General features: G+C 41.1%; 3 protein-coding genes across 4 annotated transcripts; 2 read left to right on the top strand and 1 right to left on the bottom strand.

Moving 5' to 3' along the window:
• Nucleotides 1-166: 166 nt before the first annotated feature.
• nr2c2 (nuclear receptor subfamily 2, group C, member 2) lies at nucleotides 167-12,398 on the top strand. Of its 2 annotated transcripts, XM_036132762.1 has the most exons (15): nucleotides 167-328; nucleotides 3,320-3,404; nucleotides 3,584-3,679; nucleotides 3,820-4,020; nucleotides 4,901-5,006; nucleotides 5,111-5,290; nucleotides 6,038-6,194; nucleotides 7,310-7,394; nucleotides 7,548-7,693; nucleotides 7,839-8,016; nucleotides 8,261-8,382; nucleotides 8,487-8,626; nucleotides 10,436-10,573; nucleotides 10,687-10,792; nucleotides 12,048-12,398. In XM_036132762.1, exons 2-15 carry the CDS (start codon nucleotides 3,339-3,341, stop codon nucleotides 12,220-12,222), a joined length of 1,896 nt encoding a protein of 631 aa, XP_035988655.1. In that variant the 5' UTR covers nucleotides 167-328; nucleotides 3,320-3,338; the 3' UTR covers nucleotides 12,223-12,398. The 2 variants fall into 2 exon arrangements, with proteins under 2 accessions (XP_035988655.1, XP_035988656.1); XM_036132763.1 differs by lacking the exons at nucleotides 10,687-10,792; nucleotides 12,048-12,398 and having other exon boundaries at nucleotides 8,487-8,658; nucleotides 10,436-10,564.
• A 5,011-nt stretch (nucleotides 12,399-17,409) lies between these two features.
• Nucleotides 17,410-19,899, bottom strand: LOC105926121 (putative nuclease HARBI1). Its single transcript, XM_012862334.3, has 3 exons — nucleotides 19,442-19,899; nucleotides 18,526-19,260; nucleotides 17,410-18,452 (listed from the first exon to the last, which is right to left on the bottom strand). Exons 1-3 carry the CDS (start codon nucleotides 19,547-19,549, stop codon nucleotides 18,141-18,143), a joined length of 1,155 nt encoding a protein of 384 aa, XP_012717788.2. The 5' UTR covers nucleotides 19,550-19,899; the 3' UTR covers nucleotides 17,410-18,140.
• A 337-nt stretch (nucleotides 19,900-20,236) lies between these two features.
• On the top strand, nucleotides 20,237-22,450 carry mrps25 (mitochondrial ribosomal protein S25). The gene is made up of 4 exons (XM_012862335.3): nucleotides 20,237-20,444; nucleotides 20,592-20,698; nucleotides 20,812-20,899; nucleotides 22,055-22,450. Exons 1-4 carry the CDS (start codon nucleotides 20,311-20,313, stop codon nucleotides 22,242-22,244), a joined length of 519 nt encoding a protein of 172 aa, XP_012717789.1. The 5' UTR covers nucleotides 20,237-20,310; the 3' UTR covers nucleotides 22,245-22,450.
• Nucleotides 22,451-23,385: the final 935 nt, after the last annotated feature.

The raw sequence follows: 23,385 nt of genomic DNA, 5'->3' as shown, positions 1-23,385 counted from the left end.
ACAGCAAAGAAACCTGAAAGGGACAGTTTTTTTAATTTATTTAACTTGTTTATCTCGTTTTTTTTTTTTTTTTTTCTCGCATAATTTGACAAGTCCCCCAGACATTATGACGTCAGAGCTGTCTGGCTCGCGCTAGGGTGGGGTGGGGGGGTGTTTGAGGCACGCGGACGGAGAGGGAGGAAGAAGGGGGGGAAAAATCATCATCATCATCATCAATGCGCTGTCGCTGCGGGGTCACGAACTATGACCTTTAACAGGAGAAAAACACAGCAATTATTTTTATAAAACAACCGAACGCCTTAAAAGCGGCGAGCGGCGTCCCTCTGAGGTGAGTGTCCGTCCCGGACAGGAAGCATTAAAGCCCGCTGAGTAGAGGCAGCAGCGCTGGAGCCGAAAACAGCGCAGCTAATCTCCCGGCTAGCCGCTTAGCTTCCTGCCCGTCTGTAGCCGCTCTGCGTCCGGCGGGTGAACAGAAACAGAGCTGCGCGCACAGTCCTGTCCGTCGGCGACTGGTTATTAATTACATGACAGCGCTGTTAATTAGTTTAAATCCCCGTGTTGTCGCCGGGCAATGGCGGAGGCAGGCTGCCCGTTAGCAGTTGCTCCGTAGCTTATGCGTTTATTTGCGTTTAGCTAGCAACAGCAGCGGCTAACACCGGATGAACTCGACCCTTTTACCTTTGCCATCGCGCTGACATGACTGGATGGAAATGTCCGTGTCAGTGTTTTATTTAGAAAAAGGTGGTTTAGTTTTTGTTCTCCCCACACCTTTCAGAAAATAAGATGTCATTCCACTGCTATGTCTGTTAAGAAAATAAGTTACATTATACAAATGTCTCAACGTCTTGGCGGTTGTTTGGCCAAATGCCAGATTCTCCATTTTGTTCTGTGTTGTTTTTTGTTTTTTGGAGTAAAGTTATTGATGAGCATAATGTTGAGCCAGTCTGTCATCAACATAAAACTTCTCTTGGACAATGATATTATCTGGACTATTACAGGTACATTAATCAGTTGTAACTTAGTCCAAGTCTTGGAAAACTCAAATGCTAAGAAGCTTCTCAGTATAATAGAAGATCTAAAAGTCTTGATCTAGAAGTCCTAACATTGGAAATATTGGTTTAATTGCTTTCATTTCACTGTTCATGTCTTTTGTTTTCTTTATTGCACCTATGTGCACCAAGCACATGTTTAACATGTTGAAAAAATAATAAAACAAGTTGTTTAGCCCGTCAAATGGGAGTCTTTGTTAAAGTAATGCCAACAAATGTTGTCAAGGTGTAAGATTAAAATAGGTGACTGGTCAAAGGAGTAAACGATAAACATATTGCTGCTTAATAGGATGCCCAAATCCAACTGTTTTTAATGGGTTTACAACATAGTATGTAAAATGTTCTATGTAGTAATAATTATGAAACCAATTTTAAAGTGGACCTGCCTTCTAATCAGTCTCCCCCTGACTTATTCAGTCCTAATGCGAAAAGCTTGTTTTGGACTGTCAAGTAAAAGTAATGCATGTAAAATATAGCAAAAAAAAAACTTCAGAACAAAAATGGAACAGAGTAGAATAATCATTTATTGTGGGGAAAATCAGGAGCAAGTAAGGGGAAAAAGTCCATAACACAAGAAAATAATAAGTTACTGTGCAGTTATTACAAATGGGATACTTTTATTTAAATGAAATATGCAGCTGAGTGGGTTGATTTGAAAGTGTAAAATATGCGCGCATATCATTTAATTGTGCATAAAAAAACAGCAGCAGACTACAAAAAAAAGGAAAAACAGCGGGGATGTAAACAAGTTATTGAGCTTGTATAAGGTCTAACAGCTGCTGGGATAATCTACGATGAAGATACAGCAGTCTGTCACTGAAGGAGCCCTCCAGCTCTTCCACAGCTTCATGCATGGGATGGGAGACATTGTCCGACAGCAATGTTATTTTCGCTAGTGTCCTTCTGTCTCCCTCCACCTGCGCTGGCTCGAGCGGGCATCGTAGGACACCGCTGGCCTTCCTGATGAGCTTATCTTAGCTACCTCTATTAGCTGTTGATAAGCTGCTCCTCCAACAAACTGCAACATAGAAGATTTGGATGGATACAATCAGTGATTATCAATTTTCCACTCACGCCACTTATTTTCAATTAACTTTAGGTCTCGACTGTGATTGGGCCCTTGTAACACGTTAAATTGGTTTAATCCAAATTGACCAACGCCTTGTCACCTGCACCCTACAAACTTGACAGAACTATATTTACACTGGCTGAAAATTACACACCAGTCTGTGCCTTCTGAGGGCAATTATTTGCTCTGGATTTTATTTATGGGTTTAGAATAAAAACAACGCAGACAAGATGTTTCTAGACGGTTGAGATCCAGGATAGTTTAACACGGCAGAAACGTGGCATTCAGCGTAGCTCTGGAACTCTCTCTAAGGCTGGCCTGTAGGAATAGTACTTACCTGCTACTTACCATTCAGAAGCTGTTGTTGCAGCTTTGCTGGTTGTGCAGGAGGCTCCACTTCTTCCACTTCTGGATCTGACTCAGTGTCAAAGTTGTGCTGTTGTACCATTGTGGATCTGTTTTTTTGTTGTTGCCATTTTCAAGTGAATAAAATGCAAGTGTAAATGTTGGGTGGTGGCCAGCTATTTACATAAAAGCCAAGGAGCCCTAAAAACAGCTCAATCTTAAAGGAGCTGAAAATAGGCGAAAATGGGGAGGTGAAATCTCACTATCTGAGAATGATATTGTAAAAAAAAAAAATGTAATAAACGTCTTCTGTATAGCCCGTAGACCTATTCTAAAAGTTTAAAAGGAAGCGTAATAGGTCACCTTTAAGGTAAGCAAATGTTTTCTAGATAAAGAGCCAACTCCTGTACGTGTATGAAATTGTAACCCATGGGGTTGCGGTAGGAGTGAGGGTATAAAATGACTTAGTGTCAAACACAAAAGGAGTGTAAACATTTGACCTATACCAACGGTGCTTCTGGAAGGACCTTTTTTTTTAATACATTTTTTTTACACGTCATGATATTGTCACTGTGATTGTCACACAAAGTACCTCTATAGTGGTGTTAGGCCTTGCCGCTTTAAGCTTTAGTGATGAATGTGTCCAGAATAGCCTCAAAGTTGATCAGTAACTTTGAAAATACAGGCACACTTTCACATTTTACCTCCTATTGGAGGACTCATAGGTGGTGCATTTTAGTACGAGTGTTTCGCTCTAAAACTATCAGGATTATGAACCTATATGAAGGGATGTGTCATACCTCAGCACACAACCCTCGTGACTTTTGCCATCTCTGTGTCTTGCCTCCCTCCGCAGACCTCACTAATGACTCCGCATGATCATGGCGACCAACCTGAATCTGCTCTCTCAGCAGAAAGCAGACTCTGAGCATGAGGCAGAGGTCAGTGTGCAGGAAGAGGCTTTCTTTGTGTGTTTTGTTCCACATCGAAAAAAGTCCAATTCTTTTAACGGCTTCATACAGTATTGCGTAACAACATTTCAATGGATTACAGGCACCTACTTAAAGCCTATTATGGTGTGTGTTAGCTGACAAAAATTATTTGTGCTTAACTGGGTTAGGGGTCATGCTCTCCATCAGATCCAGTGGTGGGCGAGTCTCCCCAGCGCTTTCAGGTCATCTCTGCTGAGCCTGCCACAACACCACAGCAGATACAGGTAATCCACAGTGAAATACTGATTGACATTATCAGATTTAAACGTATCCTCATCTTGTTATTACTTCTTTACTTTAACTACATTAGTGTTTGTTCCTTCCTTTGTTCTCCGTCTGCCTCTTCCGTCCCTCAACCCTTCAGATTGTAACCGACCAGCAGACAGGTCAGAAGATCCAGATAGTGACAGCGATGAACCCGTCCGGTGCTCCAAAGCAGCAGTTCATCCTGACCACTGCTGACGGCTCAGGGGCGAGCAAGGTCATCCTCGCCTCACCGGAGACTCACAACACAAAGCAGGTCATCTTCACTGCGGCAGACAGCCTAAGGCCCGGAAGGATACAGGTACGTTTGTCCCACAATATACCCGCATATCCCACCGTGTTGGCAGATCTGCAAGGACATCCATCGTCTAGGTTCCATAAACTTCTGTTTGGACGTGTTTTGTAGGGCTGAACAATTAATTGCATTTTCAATATAATCGCGATTTAAAAAAACGCAATTTCCAAATCGCAGAGGTCTGCAATTTTTGGCTATGTAACAATCAGGGAATTAGACACGTCCATTAGGTGTTGGTAAAATGTTTAAAGTGGGTTTGCCTCCACATGGAAGGGAAGACAGTTGCAGCAGTGAGATAATCTAATTTTATTACTTGTTTTAGAGTTTATATAATCATGCATAGCATTAAGTACAGGTCAATCAGTTTAATACATAGACTTGCTTGTTGGTTGCACTTTATGTTCAACAAGGATTGATGTCCAAATCAACTTAAAGCTGTTCTCTTGAATAATATTCTGATTAATAGAAACATTAAGAATTAAAAATTTAATAAAATTTAAAATAGTCCTTGTTTACAAACATCTTTATTTAGACGCCATTTTTGTTGCTTGTGGTTAATGCAGAGAAAAGTCAAAATTGCAATTATGGTTGAAATATATCGTAGGCAGAACGCAATCATATCTGCTTCGAGTTTAAATGCTGTGGGTCTTTTAGCAACTAATTTGCACAGCGAGGAAACAAGTTGATTTATTGTTTGTATATGTTTAAAAAGACATGATAAATTAAACTGGGGAAAAAAATCGCATTAAATCGCAATATTAAGAAAAAAAATTGCAATTAGATTATTTTCCAAAATCGTTCAGCCCTAACGTGTTGTTGACATTGTGCGAACCAGGTGAAAGTGAAACAAGTGGAGAATAAGCGTGCATTTGCCTTTGCTTTTCAGATAGTCACAGATCCGGTGTCAATGGAGCGGTTGTTGGGGCAGTCAGGAGATTTAAGTCGATCTCAGCCAGTGGAGTACTGCGTGGTGTGTGGGGACAAAGCTTCAGGTGCGTTCAGTCTGCTGGACAGATCACAATGTGCCGCGCAGCTGTTCGGCTTCACTCCGCCCCCGCACCGTGACTCAAACAGTCCGATTCCTCTGTGCGTTCAGGCCGTCACTATGGAGCTGTCAGCTGCGAGGGATGCAAAGGTTTCTTCAAGCGCAGTGTGAGGAAAAATCTGACCTACATCTGTCGCAGTAAGCAGGACTGTGTCATCAACAAACATCACCGCAACCGCTGCCAGTTCTGCCGGCTGCGGAAATGCCTTAAGATGGGGATGAAAACTGATTGTGAGTCTCCATCCAGATTGAGCCAAAACTCTTTAAATACTGTTTGAGTTACAGTCAAATCATGTGGTGTTAGATAACTGGCTGGATTTAAGAAACCTTCACAATAAGTTAGTCATTTCTTTCATATTGCCTAAGACTGTGGGTCTTAAACTGTGTAACAAGTATCCTGGTAAATAACTAGTTTTCCAAGCGCCGCCATTCTGAAAGACGTTTTAAAACTGAAGCACAGCAGGATGTGGATTTTGCTGAAAAAAAACAACTTTCTTTTCTGATGTGATAAATGATTGGTTAAAGGATGCAATTGCATTATGTGTTTTTTTAACATTTCCAAGTTAGTAAAATGTACAAAAAAAAAAGGCTGCTCTTAAAATTTTCTCCATTTCTTTGAGACGCTTTTAGTGAGGCAAAATTATTGAACGATGACGTTCAGGCGCTCCACATCACAGCATATTTGTTTGGATTCTCCTTTCAAATGCCTGTGCCAAAAATATTTTTTCAGTAACACTAAAGTTGCCCAAATACAACAACAGGCCTTGAAACATCTTGCATTTGATTTACCTGCTATCAGGATATACTGTAACAACCATAATCAGTGAAACTGCCCACTGTCCCCAGTTTATACTTTTCAAGATCAGTTTCTTCTCAACTTTAAATGTATTATTACTATTATTATTACTATTATTATTGTTGTTGTTGTTGTTGTTGTTCCAAAATAGCATTAACAGTCTGGTTTGTGTGAATGTTTAGCTGTCCAGAGTGAGAGGAAACCCATCGACATAGTGCCCAGAGAAAGACACGCCAACTGTGCTGCCTCCACCCAGAAGATCTACATCCGCAAGGATCTTAACAGCCCACTTATCGCAACACCAACCTTTATGTCAGATTCTGATGCAGATGGTTCCAGGTCAGTAGAAACTAGACCCATGGATATAGAGTGCTTTGAAAGGTTTTGCTTTTTTCTTGTCATGTCCAAATTGTGTTAGAACAATAAACAATTTTTAATAAACGGAAAAGATAACAACTAGTAGCTGGTGAATGGTGATTTTATTTTCTAAGGAAGCAAAAGCTATGCAAATCCACCAGGCCCCGTTTTAAAAGTAATTGTCCATGTTGTTGCATTCTGAATGTAGTGAGATTAACCAAATTTTTCTGGTTCAGTTTCAAGAAATCCCACAAATGGTCTCTTGACTTGAAGCAATGATCTGCAAGACATTTTGGAAAAAAAATTGTGGACCATTTTGGAAGGTGTGCCTTTCAGAAAAACATCAAACCAGCAGTTAAACATGATGGTGGTAGTATGATGCTCTGGGCCTGATTTGCTTCCTTCAGAACCGGGATAGCTTATTGTAGTTGATGAAACCATGAATTCTGAACTCTAGCAGAAAATCCTGAAGCAGAACATCTTCGACATCAGTTTGTGATGGCGAAGATGTTCTGCTCTCACTTACTTTATTCACCAGAACAATGAACTGAGCGCTCCAGCATGAACACTTATGAATAGCTCAGAAAAATACAAACTACAAAACAAAGATTTTGGAGTGGCCTAGTCAAAGTCTGCAGTTAAATCCAATTGAAAATCTGTAGTTCTGTATTCTGTTCTGTAAGAACAATTATGTGAAGAAGGGTGGAACAAAATTCCTCCCCAGTGATATACAAGACTCGTATGCGGTTGTTGATGTCAAGGATGGCACGACCAGTTAAAAGATTTAGGGAGAAAACACTTTTGTATATAGAGCCAGGTCGGTTTGGATATACTTTCTGATTCTTTGCGATAATAAATGAAATCATAATGAGAAAAACGACTCTTTATATTTACTCAGGTTATGTTTATCTGGTATGAAGTTTTTTTTTTTTTTTATGATCTGAAACTTTTAAGTGTGAAAAATAAATAAGAAAAAGCCAAAGACATCTGTAAGGAGGTAGATACCTTTTCACAGCACTGTACGTTAGGCCTGAAGTGTAATTGTAAGCCTGTTTTGCTCGGCTGTTCTAATGATGCTCTGTGTCGTGCAAATCCAGCCTGCTGGACCAGGGGATGCTGGTGAACATCCAGCAGCCAGTTATTCAGGCTGATGGAGCATTGCTGCTGGCAACAGACTCCAAGGTAAATCCGATCACCAAGACACCTTCTTCTTCTGCTCCTGTAAACATTGCCTCTTGTCGCGAAGGTTGAAAAACTTATAGCGTCAATGTTTTTGACTGACGTTGATGCCACCGTGTAAGAATTATTCAGAACCGGTTCATTCGCTTGCCCTAGATGGATACGGGTCAGGGAGACCTGGGGACACTAGCCAATGTAGTGACATCACTCGCCAACCTGAGTGACTCACTGAAAGAGAACCTGAACAATGGTGATACCTCAGACAGCCAGCAGGAGGAGCAGTCCGCAAGCGAGATAACACGGTCAGTTGGTCAAATTCATTCATCTTTCTCTAGTTTTTTTGTAATATACTTAGTTTCCTAGAAAGGAAGAAAATCTGTTAATTTTTTTAACTATATTTTATGGCCAAATTTAATTTAAAGATGTGTGTCTATGTACTTCACGCAGTGCCTTTGATACTCTGGCTAAAGTCTTCAACCCACCTGAAGCAGGGGTGGAACAGAACCTGGCCGAGAAGTCGCAGTGTGCCAGCGGGACCACCATCCAGCTGATCGGACGGGACCAGGAGACGCCCATCATCGAGGTGGAGGGACCGCTGCTCACAGACAGCCATGTCAGTTTTAAGGTGCGTATGCAAAGCTTTAGTAAACACCCAGAAATGTCCTCAAACGTCTTCTTCCAATATTATTTTGATGCTTTTGTACTGAAACAGACATCCAGTAAGATTCAAAACATAGAGGTGAGCTTATGTGAAATCAACTGTAATGGTTAATCTTTATATCACATCAAAAAAGTGCTTTCTTTTATAAAAAAAATTCTAAATGACTCCAGTTGTAATGTTCCTCTTTATTTTTGCACTCTGGTTTCAGCTGACCATGCCCAGCCCCATGCCCGAGTATCTGAATGTACACTACATCTGTGAGTCTGCGTCCAGGCTCCTCTTCCTCTCCATGCACTGGGCACGCTCCATCCCTGCCTTCTCGGCGCTTGGGTGAGGAGAAGAAATGTTCCAAAATAAAGGCTTCCCTGTCTCGCAGCAACACTGCCACCTCCTGTCTGTGCGTAGCATGCCTCACACGTCTGCTTATTTCTCAGTCAGGAGGCAAACACTAGCTTGGTGCGAGCTTGCTGGAACGAGCTGTTCATCTTGGGTCTTGCACAGTGCACTCACGTGATGAACCTATCAACCATCCTCGCTGCCATCATTAACCACCTGCAAAGCAGCGTCCAGGACGGTATGGACCAAAGACCCCGTCATCATCTCACAGTAGGACACAAACATAAAAACAGGAGTGAAGAAATGTCATTTTGTTATTAGGCTGTAGGTGTTGTTGCTTGCTTTAGATTTTAATTTACTAGATGTTTTAGTCTTTAGTGATCCCCCAGCCCTGTTGCTCAGGCCTCACTGCCCTGCATGTCTTAGATGTTCCCCTGTTGTCACACCCCTGATTTACACGCATGAGTAAATAACAGTGCCCAATGTTCACAAAGCTTCTCAGAGTTTTAGCAGAGAGCTCCTATCTTAGTCTAAATATTCCTACCTAGGAGTCTTGGTTTAAAAGTGATTCAGATCGCTGCTGAGAGCGACTCTGAGTGAGGAAATGACAGAGGTCTGCAAAATAACACACACGTTAAAAACATTTCTCGGAAACCTTCTGTGACCGAGTCACATGTCGTGTAGACTGCTTTTAAAAGACTAGGTTTCTGTAAGGAACTCAGAGAACTCCAGCGAGGTAGCTGTCTAGGATGCAGCTATGCAGTAAGTCCAGCTGTGAAACCGCCTCGCTACTAAATGCTCTACAGTAAAATGTCAGCTGCATCACAACAGTGGAAGCAATTGGGGACACCAGCAAATCGGACAGACATGCTAAAGTCACAGAGCTGGGTCAGTGAATGTTGCACATTTTCAGGAGTTGCTTCCAACTTTGTGGGAACAGCTTGGCGATTGTCCAACATGACTGTGCACAAGAGCTCAATAAAAGGTCCAGAAAGACACAGGGAAGCAAATTGTGTGTGTAGGAACTTGATTGTCCTGCACAGAGTCCTGACCTTGACTTAAGGTACGTTTTTCTGTGGGGAAAAGTAAAAAATTAGGTAAAGTTTGATAACTGCAGTTCCTCTTTTCATCTTCAGAAATTTTGATGAGCTGTTCAACAAAAGAACAAAACAAAAAAAGAGGTACTTCAAATTCCCAAAATGTTTTAGGAAACCGTAACAATGAATGTAATTCAGAATTGTCCCATCTAGAAGTACCTAATGCAGGGAGCTCTCTGAGTTGCTACACAGCTTTTAAAAGAACATTTTGGTGCTTCCATTTTCTACAGGGCAAAGGTCTGGTTTTGCATTGATTTATAATAAACTGGTGTGCTTTCTCTTTCATTTGCCACATTACACTTTGATTTTAGTATTAGTATCCATCAGTGTTTTTGGTTATTGACTTTCTGACTGAATGCACAAAATCAAAACAATAAAACTGATCTTTTCAAGAACTTGTATTAAATTAAACAATCTTCTATGTCAAACAACCTGCAATTAGTCTATTTAAGGACACTCCATTACTCAATTTTTTTGTTTTTTGCTTAAGTTAGTAGAAATCTGTGATTTCTATAAAGAAAACGTGTATTCTTTTCAAAATCCCAGACTTTTACTGAGGAAATCACTCCAGTGTTTTAAATTTTAGTGACCATGCTCAGGCGAAAGTAGGTATTCCCAAAAACTTGATTTATGTGTAAATGTTTAATAGTTTGTTTCTAGCTGGGCAGATCCAAGGAATAAATACGTAACTTGTCTGAATTAAGAAGCAGAAAGTTAAGTCATCCGGACCTTTTACCGATGTCAAAGATGCTTGTAGCCTAACTTCATAATTTTACTTGGCTTTAGAAATAACATTTAGCCGAGTATCTCATTTCATGCTTGTCAAAAGTTTTCCCAAAGAGAAGCCTGTATAGATCTATGAATCCAAGCACAGCGCCCTGCAGAACGCCACGACTAACTTTGTTTCACGGGATTAATACCGAAATGTTGGCATTTTTCCTTCTTTTCAGACAAACTTTCCGGAGAGAGGGTGAAGCAGGTGATGGAGCACATCTGGAAGTTCCAGGAGTTCTGTAATAGCATGACCCGGCTGGAGATCGACAACTACGAATATGCCTACCTAAAGGCTATTGTGTTGTTCAGCCCTGGTGAGAGCTGCCTTTTCTCCAAAAATAAAATCTTCTGTAAGCATTGAAAAACATAAAACAAGTTCTTTCTTATGAATTTTGTGTTTTGTTTTTGTTTGTTTCCTGATGATCAGATCACCCAGGTGTGGACAGCAGCGCCCAGGTTGAGAAGTTCCAAGAAAAAGCTCTCATGGAGCTGCAAGATTATGTGCAAAAAACATATCCTGAAGACACATACAGGTTAGTTAATGATATAAATTCATAGCATGAATTATTGCAAGAGTAGAAAAACTAAAAGTGGATCTGATAAAGAGTAGGATGGCAAAATCAGACTGATAATGGAAAAACAAAGAAAAGCACCTTTTCTGTCTCCTACTCATAGTTATACTATTTAACTGCATTTAGCCTCATTGTCCAGCACAAAGTAATCTGTAAATATCGATTTGTAAAAGCTCATTGATGCTCAGTTGTCAAATTTCACATTTAAGGAAGGGTTTTAATTTCCTCTCAAACTTTATAAGCATTTTTCAGAAGTTATAATATAGAAAATCAGAAGAAAAAACTTCAATTGAAAAGCAAAAGGAGAAGTCCATGGTTCTTCACAGCTATTGGCTATAATAGGGTTCATTACAGAAAACTGAGCAACCAGGATGACTACTGGATCAGTGTATATCTTTCTGTTTTTTGTAATTGATCTTGATAATATTATGTAGGGTTGGCTTTTATTGTATCGATTTATTGTTATGGTGAAAATTTTCTTATAAGAATTTGGCTTACTTATTACAACGATAAATTGTAATTATCGATGTGTGAAAACCCCAAAAAACTGCCAGTATTGCAAGGATTGATTGACTTTTTTTTTTTTTTACTATTGTCTTCACTTTTGGTTCTTTGAGAGCATTAATACATATTAATAGATTCCAAAAATATAAGTAATTACAGTTACTGTTTGCGGTTTAGTGATGTTTTAATATGTTATTGTTAAATTTTTAAGAACAATGTTTTGTGTTTATGGGCTACAGTTGCCATGACATGCAGTCACAGCCATACAGTGAGCTAAAAAGACTGTAAGAAGCTGTAAATAGTCTTTTATAATACATTTTATTTCAAAAGCACCTTTCCTAACACTTAAGGACACTGTACAAAATTAAAACCAAACTAATGGCAATACAACAACAAAGCATCAATAATCTAAAAAAAAATACAAAATAAAACATTTATAGAGCGCAGGCAGCTTTAAAAAGTTGACTTTTAAAGTTATGGTAACTGGTGGTAAGTAAGCGTTTTGGTCCTAGTTTGGAGTATAAAGTGGTCCACAGCACATTTTTAACATTCATATTTGCTCTTAGCTTACATATAGTTTGTGTGATTAACTGGTCTTATAAATGTAAGCAGACAGGGATAATTAAGGTATTTTGAGGGAAACAACTCAAAATAAGACATAAGGGATGATATTTGATTACATTTTACAACATAATCTACTTATTTCCCTCAGATTAACACGTATCCTGACCCGTCTGCCTGCCCTGCGTCTAATGAACTCAAGCGTCACAGAGGAGCTCTTCTTCACAGGCTTGATAGGCAACGTCTCTATCGACAGCATCATCCCCTACATCCTCAAGATGGAGACGGCGGAGTATAACAGCCAGGACGCGGACTCGACAGAATGACATCACTCCAAGGACTCAGAAATGTCAGTTAAGTTTGTAAGTCTCATTTTCAGGTAAATTGTTTCTAGAGGGCTGTAGTTGAACTACAAATCCTTGTTTTTTGACATTACTAAAGCAGGAAATACACTGGGCGCATTACGTAAGCGGCACGGCTTACGAGCGTGTCTTTAAAGGCTTAAATTTACACCAAGCTGCGTGTTTCTGCGCAGAGAAGAACTATCGGCCCATGGAAAGAGCACCAAGTAGAAGGTACACCTTGGCCTTCCTTCCTCTAGTTGACAAAGGGTTGCGAGAGGAACGGCAGAGTGCTCAGCAAAAATGGGTGCATCGCATCACTCAGCAGCGTCAACAAAGAGATGACTTCTACCACCTTGTGGCCCAATTGAGACTCGTCTATTATTTTGGGATACCTTCAGAAGTGAACTCTGACACTCTGACCTGCCAAACAGGAGCGTATACGCGTCTGAAATTAGAACTTCAATCTAATTTAGACGTAGCATAAATACGTGCGCTGTACATGCATATTATACTTCTAGTGTACATTTATTGACTGATTAAAATGAAAAGCTAATAGTAGGACGCGCATACGCTGCTTTGCTGCGCTTACGCATCTGGTGTGTTTCCTCCTTTAGGGAACGCTTGCTGGATTTAGCAGAACATGGGGTTGGAGAACCAGGATGACTGGGAATGTTTTCTGCAGCTGATGCTATGAGTTGCTCTTAACCACACGGAAAAAATATCCTGTCAGCTGTGACTATTTAACAGTCTTATCTGTCCTGATGTTTTCTTCCCATTTCAGCCCGGTTACTGGACTGTTTGAACCCACTTTTCAGATTGTCTGAAGTCTAAATATGCCTTACATTCTCTGATGTTGGCAAAGACACGTTAAATATCAATAACTAGCCTTGGATCCCAAAATGCCAAATATAGCCTAAAATGTAAATATATGATTATGTAAATCTACAGGGCCCCGTTTCAGAAAGCTGGGTTAGTGGATTCAGAGTCATTTCTGGGGTAAATTCTACATGCGCTGTCTTTTCCGCTTCAGAAAGTTCAGAAGCCTTTATCCTGAGTCGAATTATGACAACAAATTACTCCATGAAACAACCTTGCTCGGAAGCAGGGTTGTTTGGGCAAACTCTTGAGTTTTTCCTCCTTTTTAGCTGAGATCTGCAGAAGGATGTGTCAGAAAAGGCCTGTCCTTTTCTGGAGTAGTCTGCATGCTAGAGCGCAAATACGCCACAGACAACTCTGTTAGGAGAGGCTGATCAGACCACGATTAAATGTCTGATCATTTCTGGATTAATATATTTTCAATATAGTTTTTCTCCACTTTCATTGATTTATCTCAATGTTCTCAGCACATTGCTTTTCTAATACAACGAGGGAAAGCTCTCAGTTTTTGAAGAATTTCTTTGTGCTGCACTTTGTTTTCATGCCAACAGCAGCTTTTTAATATTATAGGTGACGCAGAAAATCTTCCTTTCTCCACTTAAATAACGACACCTTTACTTCAACTTAAAATATAAATATAGCCTATATGATTAATATAAAGTGAGGTTGGCACAAATAATCCACCTACAAGAAAATCAGTGTCAACTAATTTTTAGAAGGACGGTTTTTGAATGAGTGTAGTGTGAGATTACATCTTAAATTCTCCGTCAAACAACACTCATGGACTGACTTTTTCAGCCATTATCTGCCGCTAACTCGCGCTTTCTGCAAAAAACCGTATGGTTTCTTTTTGTTAGTTATGGTTTAATATTCTCCATATGCCGTCATTAAAGATTTCTAATCCCATTTGTGGGAAACGCGCACTTCCAGGCTTCTTATTTCCTGCCATTGCCACGGTGATTCACGTTATCTGCGTTCTATTGAGGAGGGCTTCTTTCGTGCTCGTGCTTAACTCAGGGTTGATTGGACGCCGAGTTTAGTTACTTGACTGATATCACCCGTTCTGAAACTGAAAAACACTGAGTATGACAGCATGAGGTAGAACTACTCAGAGTAGCTGCTTTCTACTCAGGGTAGATCGGCCGTTCTTTCTGAAACGGGGCCCTGGAGGTTTTCCTTTCATTGTTGTTTTAGTTTCTCCTACAGCCAGCCCTGCTCTAATCGGTACTTTAGATATTTGTGGCTCAACACGGACTTCTCTGACTGCCAACAACTTTAAAATGACTTTCACAGAATAAGTAAAAAGATACTTTGTGTGTTTTTTTTTTGTTTTTTTTTCTTTGATGTTAATGTACAAGTATGTTGTTTAAATAATGGGCTAGAGGTAACTAACGAACCTCACGATTGTTACATGTAATTGGCTGAGTTTTTTTATTTTTTTTATTTATTATTTTCATTTTAAGCCAGGAAACAGGCCTGGATCAGCCAAGTTCATATCTTTGGCCTACACTACAAAGCAGGATGAGAGGTTTATCAATTATTAATTTGACTATTTCAGTACCACAAAGCTGGTTCACTTCTTACCTGGGTCTGTCACCATCATAGGGGGAAAGTAGGGCTGCGCGATACTAGAAAAACAGAAAAAAATTATAACGGGAAAAAAAAGTATTTCTGAACATTGAGAGAGGTGATATTAGTTGTGGTTAATTCACATTTCCTGAACTGAACAAGCTTCCTTCATGCTTCTCATTAGTGATTGCTCCTCTAATTCCAGCTCCATCTTTTCTACATAAACAGTCTTATATCCTGGGTCACTCTGACTGACCGGGTTGAAAACTAGCTTTGTAGTAACGCCAAGATGTGATCTTCATATTTAGGTTAAGTTGAAAATGTGTTGAACCTGCTTTCTAGTAGAGGGCCCAGGTCTGAGCAGTGCTGTTGTCTTTCATCAAAATAAAGATATCCCTCTGTGTATTTGAATGTGCACGCATTTTAATAAGGTACACTTAGGCTACTTTTATAATCTGTGCAATCACCTCCTACTTTTTTTTTTTTTTCTTGTGGACAATCATTTATGTTTCGTCCTGCTATTGCATCAGTGTTACGACCCTGTCTGTAGGCTTGTGTTTTCTCTTTTTTCAGATGCGGTTAAGAGAATTATTTAAAAGATTTGGGGTTTAAAACTCGTTCTGATGTGTAGCCATGCTACGCTTTGTGTTGGCATTGGTATTTCATTGCACATTTTTCAGCTTCCGTGGTGTTGACTACATTTAGGCTGACTAAAACTGAATGTTGTGTGTGTGTGTTTTTTTTTTTTAAACAGTCATTTGTTTTGAACAAATTTGCTTGTTGCATACTAAGTGTACTTAAAGTACTTATGGGCAGGTATCCCTGATAGAAAAACAATGAGATTTTGTGGGAAGCCAGCCTTGATTGCATTGATGTCTAGAGGACAGCATTGAGATATGCATTGGCTTACCCTCTTGTATATAGGTTTAAATAAACATCCACAGCAACATGAATGGTAACGGGGATGTAAATAAGTCAACCAGGTTTGTGTCTCATGAACTTAACATCAATTGTAATATTTTGGTTTTAAACCTGGAAAGACTCTTTCTAAAGGCACTTGTGTAAAATGACATTTGTACATGTAACGAACATTATACTGAGCGCATGTTGTTTTTAAACAGGGTTTTATAATCTTTCTGTGAGCCCTAATAAGGAGCGTTATCGTTTTTATAGTGCATCGCCATGCATGATAAATTGCTTAAGCACATTTTAATAAATGCAGTATGTAAAATGTTGATTTAAATGTTGTGGCTTTTAAAATATTTACCATGAGCAGCTATTACAGGCGCGCATCAGCTCATCCTCTTTTGGGTTCGGTTAACATTTTATACTGTTTAACTCTACTGTTCTTTGGAAGTTTCTGTCTCCTAAAGTTTGAATGATGAATTTTAAACATTTATTTAATTTTTTTTCCAAGATGGCTACAGCCCTACATTTCTACCTCACTGATACAAATCAAATGTTTTAACGACTGAACTCTTTGTTTCCGCATTCCAAGTCTCTGAGGCTAGCTTCTCTGAAGCCATGCGTTTTATTTCAATTAAAAATAAACGGCTTATTCATGTCATTTAACGGGACTGATGTGGTTCATGCTCCAAAGGCAGTATAACGATGTGTTCTCAGACAATTAGCCAGGATGTTTGTAAAGCTCAGTTAAGAGGAAGGACACAAAATTAATTTTTATTGAGTTATGTTCAAATTATAAACCTTTCCCATTTATCAATCCCTTGTCTCTAACCTCATATCCCCAGAGTTGCCTATATTCAGCGGTTATTGTTAGGCGCTGGCAGGTCGCCAGTAGGGGTGTACATCACCAGCTTAGTCACAATATGATGTTATGTCCCTTTGTTTGAAAGATAATGTAATGTTTGCCGATTATAACAGTGTGTTACGATTTCCAATCAATGCGATCAATATGATGTGATATTATACCCCCTCAGCTTTTTACCTATTCTGCTACAAACCAACCTGTAATTTTAACTTTTTAATCTCATTTTATATGACTGATCTGCTCAAAATAGTCTCGGGTGGTGAAGTGAAATGAGAAAGATATATTTAAAAAGAAATAAAATTGGCATGTGCATATGTATCCAACTCCCTTTGCTATTAAGCTCTTAAGATGTTCTGATGCTCCTTCAAAAGTCACAGAGTTTGTGAAGGTAAGTCCACGTGTGTGCAATCCAAGTGTTACATGAACTGTCAGTATACGCAGACCTTGTCTGAAAGGCCTGCAGCACCACTAAGCAAGAGACATCACTCCATAAAGACCAGGGAGCTCTCCAGACAAGTCAGGGACAAAGTTGTTGAAGTACAAGTCAGGGTGAGGTTATGAAAAATATCCACATTTTTGATGTTCTCCCAGAGAACGGAATGGAAAGCACATGGTACCACAACAAGCCTGCCAAGAGAGGACTGCCTGCCAAAACTCACAGACCGGGCCAAGAGGGCTTTAATCAGAAAGGCTGTGCAGAGACCAAAGGTAACCCTGAAGGAGCTGCAGGGCTCCACAGCAAAGACAGCAGGGACTGGAAAATTATTCCAAGTTGAGGGAGAGATGTATGGTGCTAAATGGAGGGATATTCTTCTCTGCCTATGACTTGTAAGTAGCATCATTTACCCCATTCACATGTTACTCAAAACATTTCCGTTTTGAGTAACTACTGCAGTCATCCGTACACTGTGAGATCTCTACAAATATTTAATGATGGTATATCCATCAATGACCCTGTAAATTCTTGTTTATTTCTGCCAGTACCTGCATAGCAGAGCACCTCATGGTTGGTAACATTTGCAATACAGCGCAGATCTGCCAATAACGCACAGTAATATGTACAGGTACTTACAGCCATGTGCATCATGTTGCAAACAGTGCATCGTCATTGGAGTCAGGAAGTAAGTAAACAACCGTAAGCCTTAAAATGAAATAAATTGGGATTTTGTAATGCAATTAGACCTACAAGTGATTCTGACATGATATTGACCATTGAACATAACATTGGGACTGGTTGCTTACAGTTTGCTTTACTGACAATACAATGCTGCATTCCTCCTCTTAGCAGGACTCATAATGCATTATCTCCCTGTTTGACTCATGAATTTTGCACATGTGAACAGACAATAACTCCCATTCCATCTAGTGAGACCTGGGCCCAAAACAGCCCTTCACTAGCAAGTATCCTGCTATGGGTAAAATAAGGTCACACGTCACATCAGGACCATAGATTGCCCTCAAATAATCTAGTTTTGCAATAAATAAGAACTAGCTAAGGCATAATATTTGCAGAGATCTTAAGCTATTGTGCAACACCCCATTGTTGGTCTCCTACACAATTCCTTCACCATGGGTTCTGGTAGTTAAGAAAAGAGAATGAATGAACCAGTGAATGGTTTATTAAATAAAACTTGTAAATAAATATACTATTACGCAAAACAAAAAAACAACAGAGGAACAACCATCAGTTATAATCGTGGTCTTGAAGGCAAGGAGAGCACTGGCGGGCGGCAGACACTTGTGCTGCCAATCCATCTCTGAGAATGCAACCCCCTTCTTCGTCGTCCAGCTCAGGAGGTTGTGGATCAGGTGGAGGCAAGGGATCTCCTTCAGCTGGGTCCAGGTCATCGCCATTAGTGACTGCAAGGTTGTGGAGGACGGCACATACTGCCACAACCTTTGGAGCGAAGGTGGTACTCAGTTCTAGAGCTTTGAAGAAGATCCCTTTCCATCTGGTCTTCATCATGCTGAAGGCCTTCTTGATGATGACGCGGGCCTTTGGGTTAAGAAACATACAGTCAGTTTGATGTCCTCCCACTGACGGGAAGTTTGACAGTATTAGCAAGTACCTTGGCGTGATGGATGTTGAAGCGGGCCTCCACGGGTCCCCTCGATGGCTCACGGTAGGGGGTGAGGAGTGTTATTGGCGCACTGGTGCACGGATATCCCCCATCCCCCACAATGAAATAGCCAGGATGTGGGTAGACGGCACCAACAAACACCGGACTGTTTTTCAGCACCGTGGTGTCATGCACTGACCCAGGGTAACCGACGAACACGTCCAGGAATTTGCCGGTGCTGTCACAGATCGCCTGGAGCAGGATGCTGTGGAACTGCTTCCTGTTCAGGTATTCTGAGGCCGTTCCAGGAAGGGGGGCCTTGATGCGGATGTGACACCCGTCAATAGCTCCAACGCAGCGGCTGAAGGCAGGACTGCCGGCCAGATGTTGGAAGCCGCGCCCCACTTCCGCACACTCTGCCGGGAGGGGGAACCTAATAACGCTCTCTAGGAGGGTCAAAATGGCATCGCACACGCGGTGGACAATGTCGCACACGGTAGAGCTCGGCATGTCAAACGCGCGAGACACTACCCGGTACGACAGTCCGTGTGCTAGCCAGTATATTGCCATGAGTACCTCCACTTCTTGCCCCCAACCGTGCGTCTTCTCCCTCCTGAGCAGGTCCATGAGTGCCTCCAAGGAGGTCCTGGACAGCATGTAGTCTGGGCGTAGAGCTTGGTTAGGGTCCAGGTACCGTTCCATCAGAGGCACCCTGATTTTGGGGGTCGCATAGATCGGTGTGTACTGGAGGAGAGAGAAAAAATTTTTTTGTCAATGCATGCCTGAGATGATTTCACGTGACCGATGCAGCACTTTTGGTATTGGTTGAACTACGATGGATGTTTGCACTTAATGTGTTCGTCTAGATGTACATTTTCACAAGACGTGATCCAATAAGTTGACGACTTCAAGCTGTAGTACTCACATCCTGGCTGCACAAGATCATTAGTCTCCTCAGCCGAGCCTTCCTCCTGATGATCTGATGGTTGCTCCTCACAACAGAAACACAAGCAGCGACGACATTGGAATCCATTTTTCGTGTCTACTGTTCACTATTCCACTGCTCAGCTGGCCTTTAAATGGCACACTAATTGGGAAATACGTGATAATGTACGTCTTAGAAGCATTTATCAGTGTTTATGTTTGCAGTCTATTTGTCCTGCAACGATCAAAGGTGATCCCACTCATTCCACGGGGATCTGCGATTCCCACAATGTACCGTGTTGCCGCGATATTGTATTTTTAAATGTGGGTGGAGTGAAGCAGGCTAGGTCAATAGGTAAAGGTAGCGCTATTTACAGTGACGTTATTCCGTCACGCGTCCCGTTTATGACGCATGCAAATGTGCGCACCTTCATACGTCATGGTTTGTATAAAGGAGAGCTTCCGCCGTTCCCTACATTTGTTTAACTTGCGTTTTGGCGTAATTATTTTTCGGGAGGCTGTAGATCCGTAGCATAATCCGTGCGTTTCCGTCGCGTAATGATGACGTCTGAAAGGCTGTCCGAAACCGACACAGCAGCCCGAAGCTCCTTTCTTACACCCCACGACAAAGTTCTTCACGTGTCGACCTCGTGAAAAGTCAATAAACATGAGCTAGGAGCTAAAATCAGACAAGTTCGGGCGGTATCCGGGAGGAAAACCTGCCAGCGCGGACGCCAGACTACAAGCAGCGTCAGCTCGCGGCGTTTGCCTGACGCCACAGACAGAACGTCATCATTCCACGTCGCACGTCGTTGTACGTGCGCCAGTGTGACTCCCAAGGAAGCAGGATCGTTTTGTAAATGAACAAAGATGCCTATGAAAGGGAGGTATCCGATCAGGAGGACGCTGGAGTATCTGCAGAAGGGCGAAATCATCTTTAAGAACCGGGTGAAGATAATGACGGTGAACTACAACACACACGGACAGCTCAGCGAAGGAGCAAGGTCAGAGCTAACGCGTTAGCAGCAGAGACGGTCACACCGCAGCAATCACAAAAACAGCGTGATCCACTGGAAGCGTTGCAGTTTGCATGGATCTGCGAGTCCCCGCATGGCGTCAGGCTGATTGTTCTCTCCTCTTATGTCCTCCAGGAAGTTCGTGCTGTTCAACATCCCGCAGATTCAGTACAAGAACCCGTGGGTTCAAATAATGATGTTCAAGAACATGACACCGTCGCCCTTTCTGAAGTTTTACCTGGGTAGGTGTGTGTGTGTGTGTGTGTGTGTGTGTGTGTGTGTGTGTGTGTGTGTCACATGATGGCTTTAGGTGCTGCGTTAATTCTGAGGTCAACTCTGTCTCTGTCTTGTTTAGCTGATGGTGAACAAGTACTGGTGGACGTGGAGGGTAAGGACTACAAGCAGATTTCACAACATGTTAGGAAGATTCTGGGCAAATCAGAGTAAGTATGGATGAGTTTTTTTTATGCTACTTGAATGCATGTGCTTTTGAGGGTTTGTTTATTTACAGATATGAGCAAGATCAGTAAAAAAAAAAAAAAAAAAAAAACACTTCAAAAATGCAAATTTTCTTGCAGTAGTAAAATCCTAAACAGAAAACGTTGGAAAGAGGTAACTTTTTTTTAGAGCATCTCATAAATTGGGAGTAATCCCACGTTTCTCTTATCCACTCTTTAAAATGGGAAAGACAAGTGAACTTGCCTTGCAGTACTCGCCCTAACTTACTTGCATCAACGTGGTCAAATCAGTCATTTAAAGGGAACTGTGACGAACAAGACTGGATGAGGACTAGGCGTTGTCTGTCCCCAGTGAGAAAAAAGGTCTTTGTTGTTGTAAGAAATATAATTTATCATAATGATAATTTCTAATTCTGTATATTTGCAAACTCCCAAAACAGGCCAAACATTAGTTAAGACGGTGCTGTTTGTACAATATTACCTCCCTGGGAGCACTAATAAATATGCATATAGTCAAAAAAAAAAACACTAAATGTAACCCTTGTTGACAAATGTTTTTTTTTTTGTTTTTTTATGAGGCGTCATGATGAGATTTCGCAATAAATGCCAAAAAATATCAGGATAGAATATTTATCTTGACCCAGATTTATCCTGTCAGTATGAACAGTGAGGAGGATGGAAGATGAAGTCAAAACACCATCTCCAAAGCTCACTGGTCATAAAGAGCAGCCGTGACACCTTGAGGTCACCATGTCTCCCTTGCAATTATTGGATGCCATCTATATGCCAGGAAACTCTTTTGTCCTATCAACACAAATGTCACATTGTTAAGCTTGCCAACCACTACTAGGTCAGGTGAGATTGAGCTCTTCTGCTACAAACGCTTCATGTGGGCCTGGTTTGAAACACAAGATTAATATGAGTAACAACACCTTATACCAGCGTTAAGTACAGTAGAGGTTTGGTGATGCTGCTGTTGGCCTGGTTGTCATTCAAAGGCTTTGGGATTTATAACCTGCAATTTTAAGAGATTTAAAATAAAACTCTGGGGGAATTCTTTGAGGGGGAAAATTGGGGATTGATTGTGTCTTTAACAGGATAATGATTGACCCGGGCTGTTTTACTTTCCTCTCTCCGCAGAGAAGTGCTGCAAAGTGAAGCTCAAGCCAAGATGCAGGCGTCCAACCCGGCCAACTTCGGCCCAAAGAAGTACTGTCTGAGGGAGTGCATCTGTGAGGTGGAGGGCCAGGTGCCTTGTCCCGGCACCACGCCACTGCCAAAGGAGATGACGGGCAAATATCGAGCCAAAATGGCCGAGTCACAGGAGTGAGCAGCAGACTTTCGTACGCAGCGGCTAAAAGCTGCAGGATGACACCAACCTACGAGCTGCTCGACTATTTCCACACAGACTTTTGAATCGCTTCTATCCAGACAACTTCTGTACATTATGTTGATATTCAACTAAACTCCATCCAACTCTCAATAGTATCATCTGTACTCTTAGATATTTGTAATTAAAATTATATAAAAAGGAAACAGGTCTCATGGATTCAAGCTTGAGCTAAAGCTTTTTGCGGTAGGGGGTCTCGATGCCAAGCTGCAGGTCAACATGTACGCCTAAATTACAATTTAGATCATTTTACATGGTAAAACTTGATATTGTGCAGGCAGGCTTGACACATGCATGATCCGTATGGGACTTGTCCTGCTACCATGGTTCTGGCACTGGAAACAAAAACCTCCTATGCGGTCCTACTTTACTGGGTTAAGGTTTTTTCCCCCATTGCACTAAGAGGACTCTTTCAAAACTTCTCGTTTTAATTTTAGATTAGTTTAAATTAGAATATAGGTCAACTAAGAGTCATTACCTATATGGGATTCATTACGCGCAATATATTTTGTTTATGTGGGTTGATATGGATGATGGTTTACAGCTATATCAAAACAATCACCGCACCCCGAGGTTCCTTTAATATCAGCATTCGGCTCATCTGCGTTGCTTGGTTCTAGTTGTTCTCTCTTAGCAACACACCAGAGTTTACTGCGTGGTTTGGGTCAGCTCTGTCAGGTTGGCCAATCAAGCCGTGATATTCTAGTTTTTAAAGCAGCTACTGGTGCTTATGGGCCGGTGCAAAGTCCTCTGGGAAAACGTCATAATGCCTGTCAGGTGAGAGTAGAATAAAACGCTCTGTTCCCAGCTGGTAAATGGCTTGTACTTGTACATTAACTACGCTAACTTTGGATTTCATAAAACACAGAGGGCCGACACCAGCAGATGCCAGTTATCACTGACGTAGCGACATGCCTCTCCACTCTCTGCAGCAGACTTTTTGGGATCTTGATCTTCTAAAATGACAACTTTGGACTAGGGCTGGGTGATAAATTAATTTGAATTTAAGATTTACGTTTTGGAAAATCTTGATTTAATTTTACCAGTGCACTCGCTGGGCTTCCATGACTAGCATGAAATT

Source organism: Fundulus heteroclitus, unplaced genomic scaffold, assembly GCF_011125445.2.
Source record: "Fundulus heteroclitus isolate FHET01 unplaced genomic scaffold, MU-UCD_Fhet_4.1 scaffold_54, whole genome shotgun sequence".
Lineage (NCBI taxonomy): Eukaryota > Metazoa > Chordata > Actinopteri > Cyprinodontiformes > Fundulidae > Fundulus > Fundulus heteroclitus.
The sequence above is the reverse complement of the archived record's forward strand: the minus strand, read 5'-3'. Positions and strand labels throughout refer to the sequence as shown.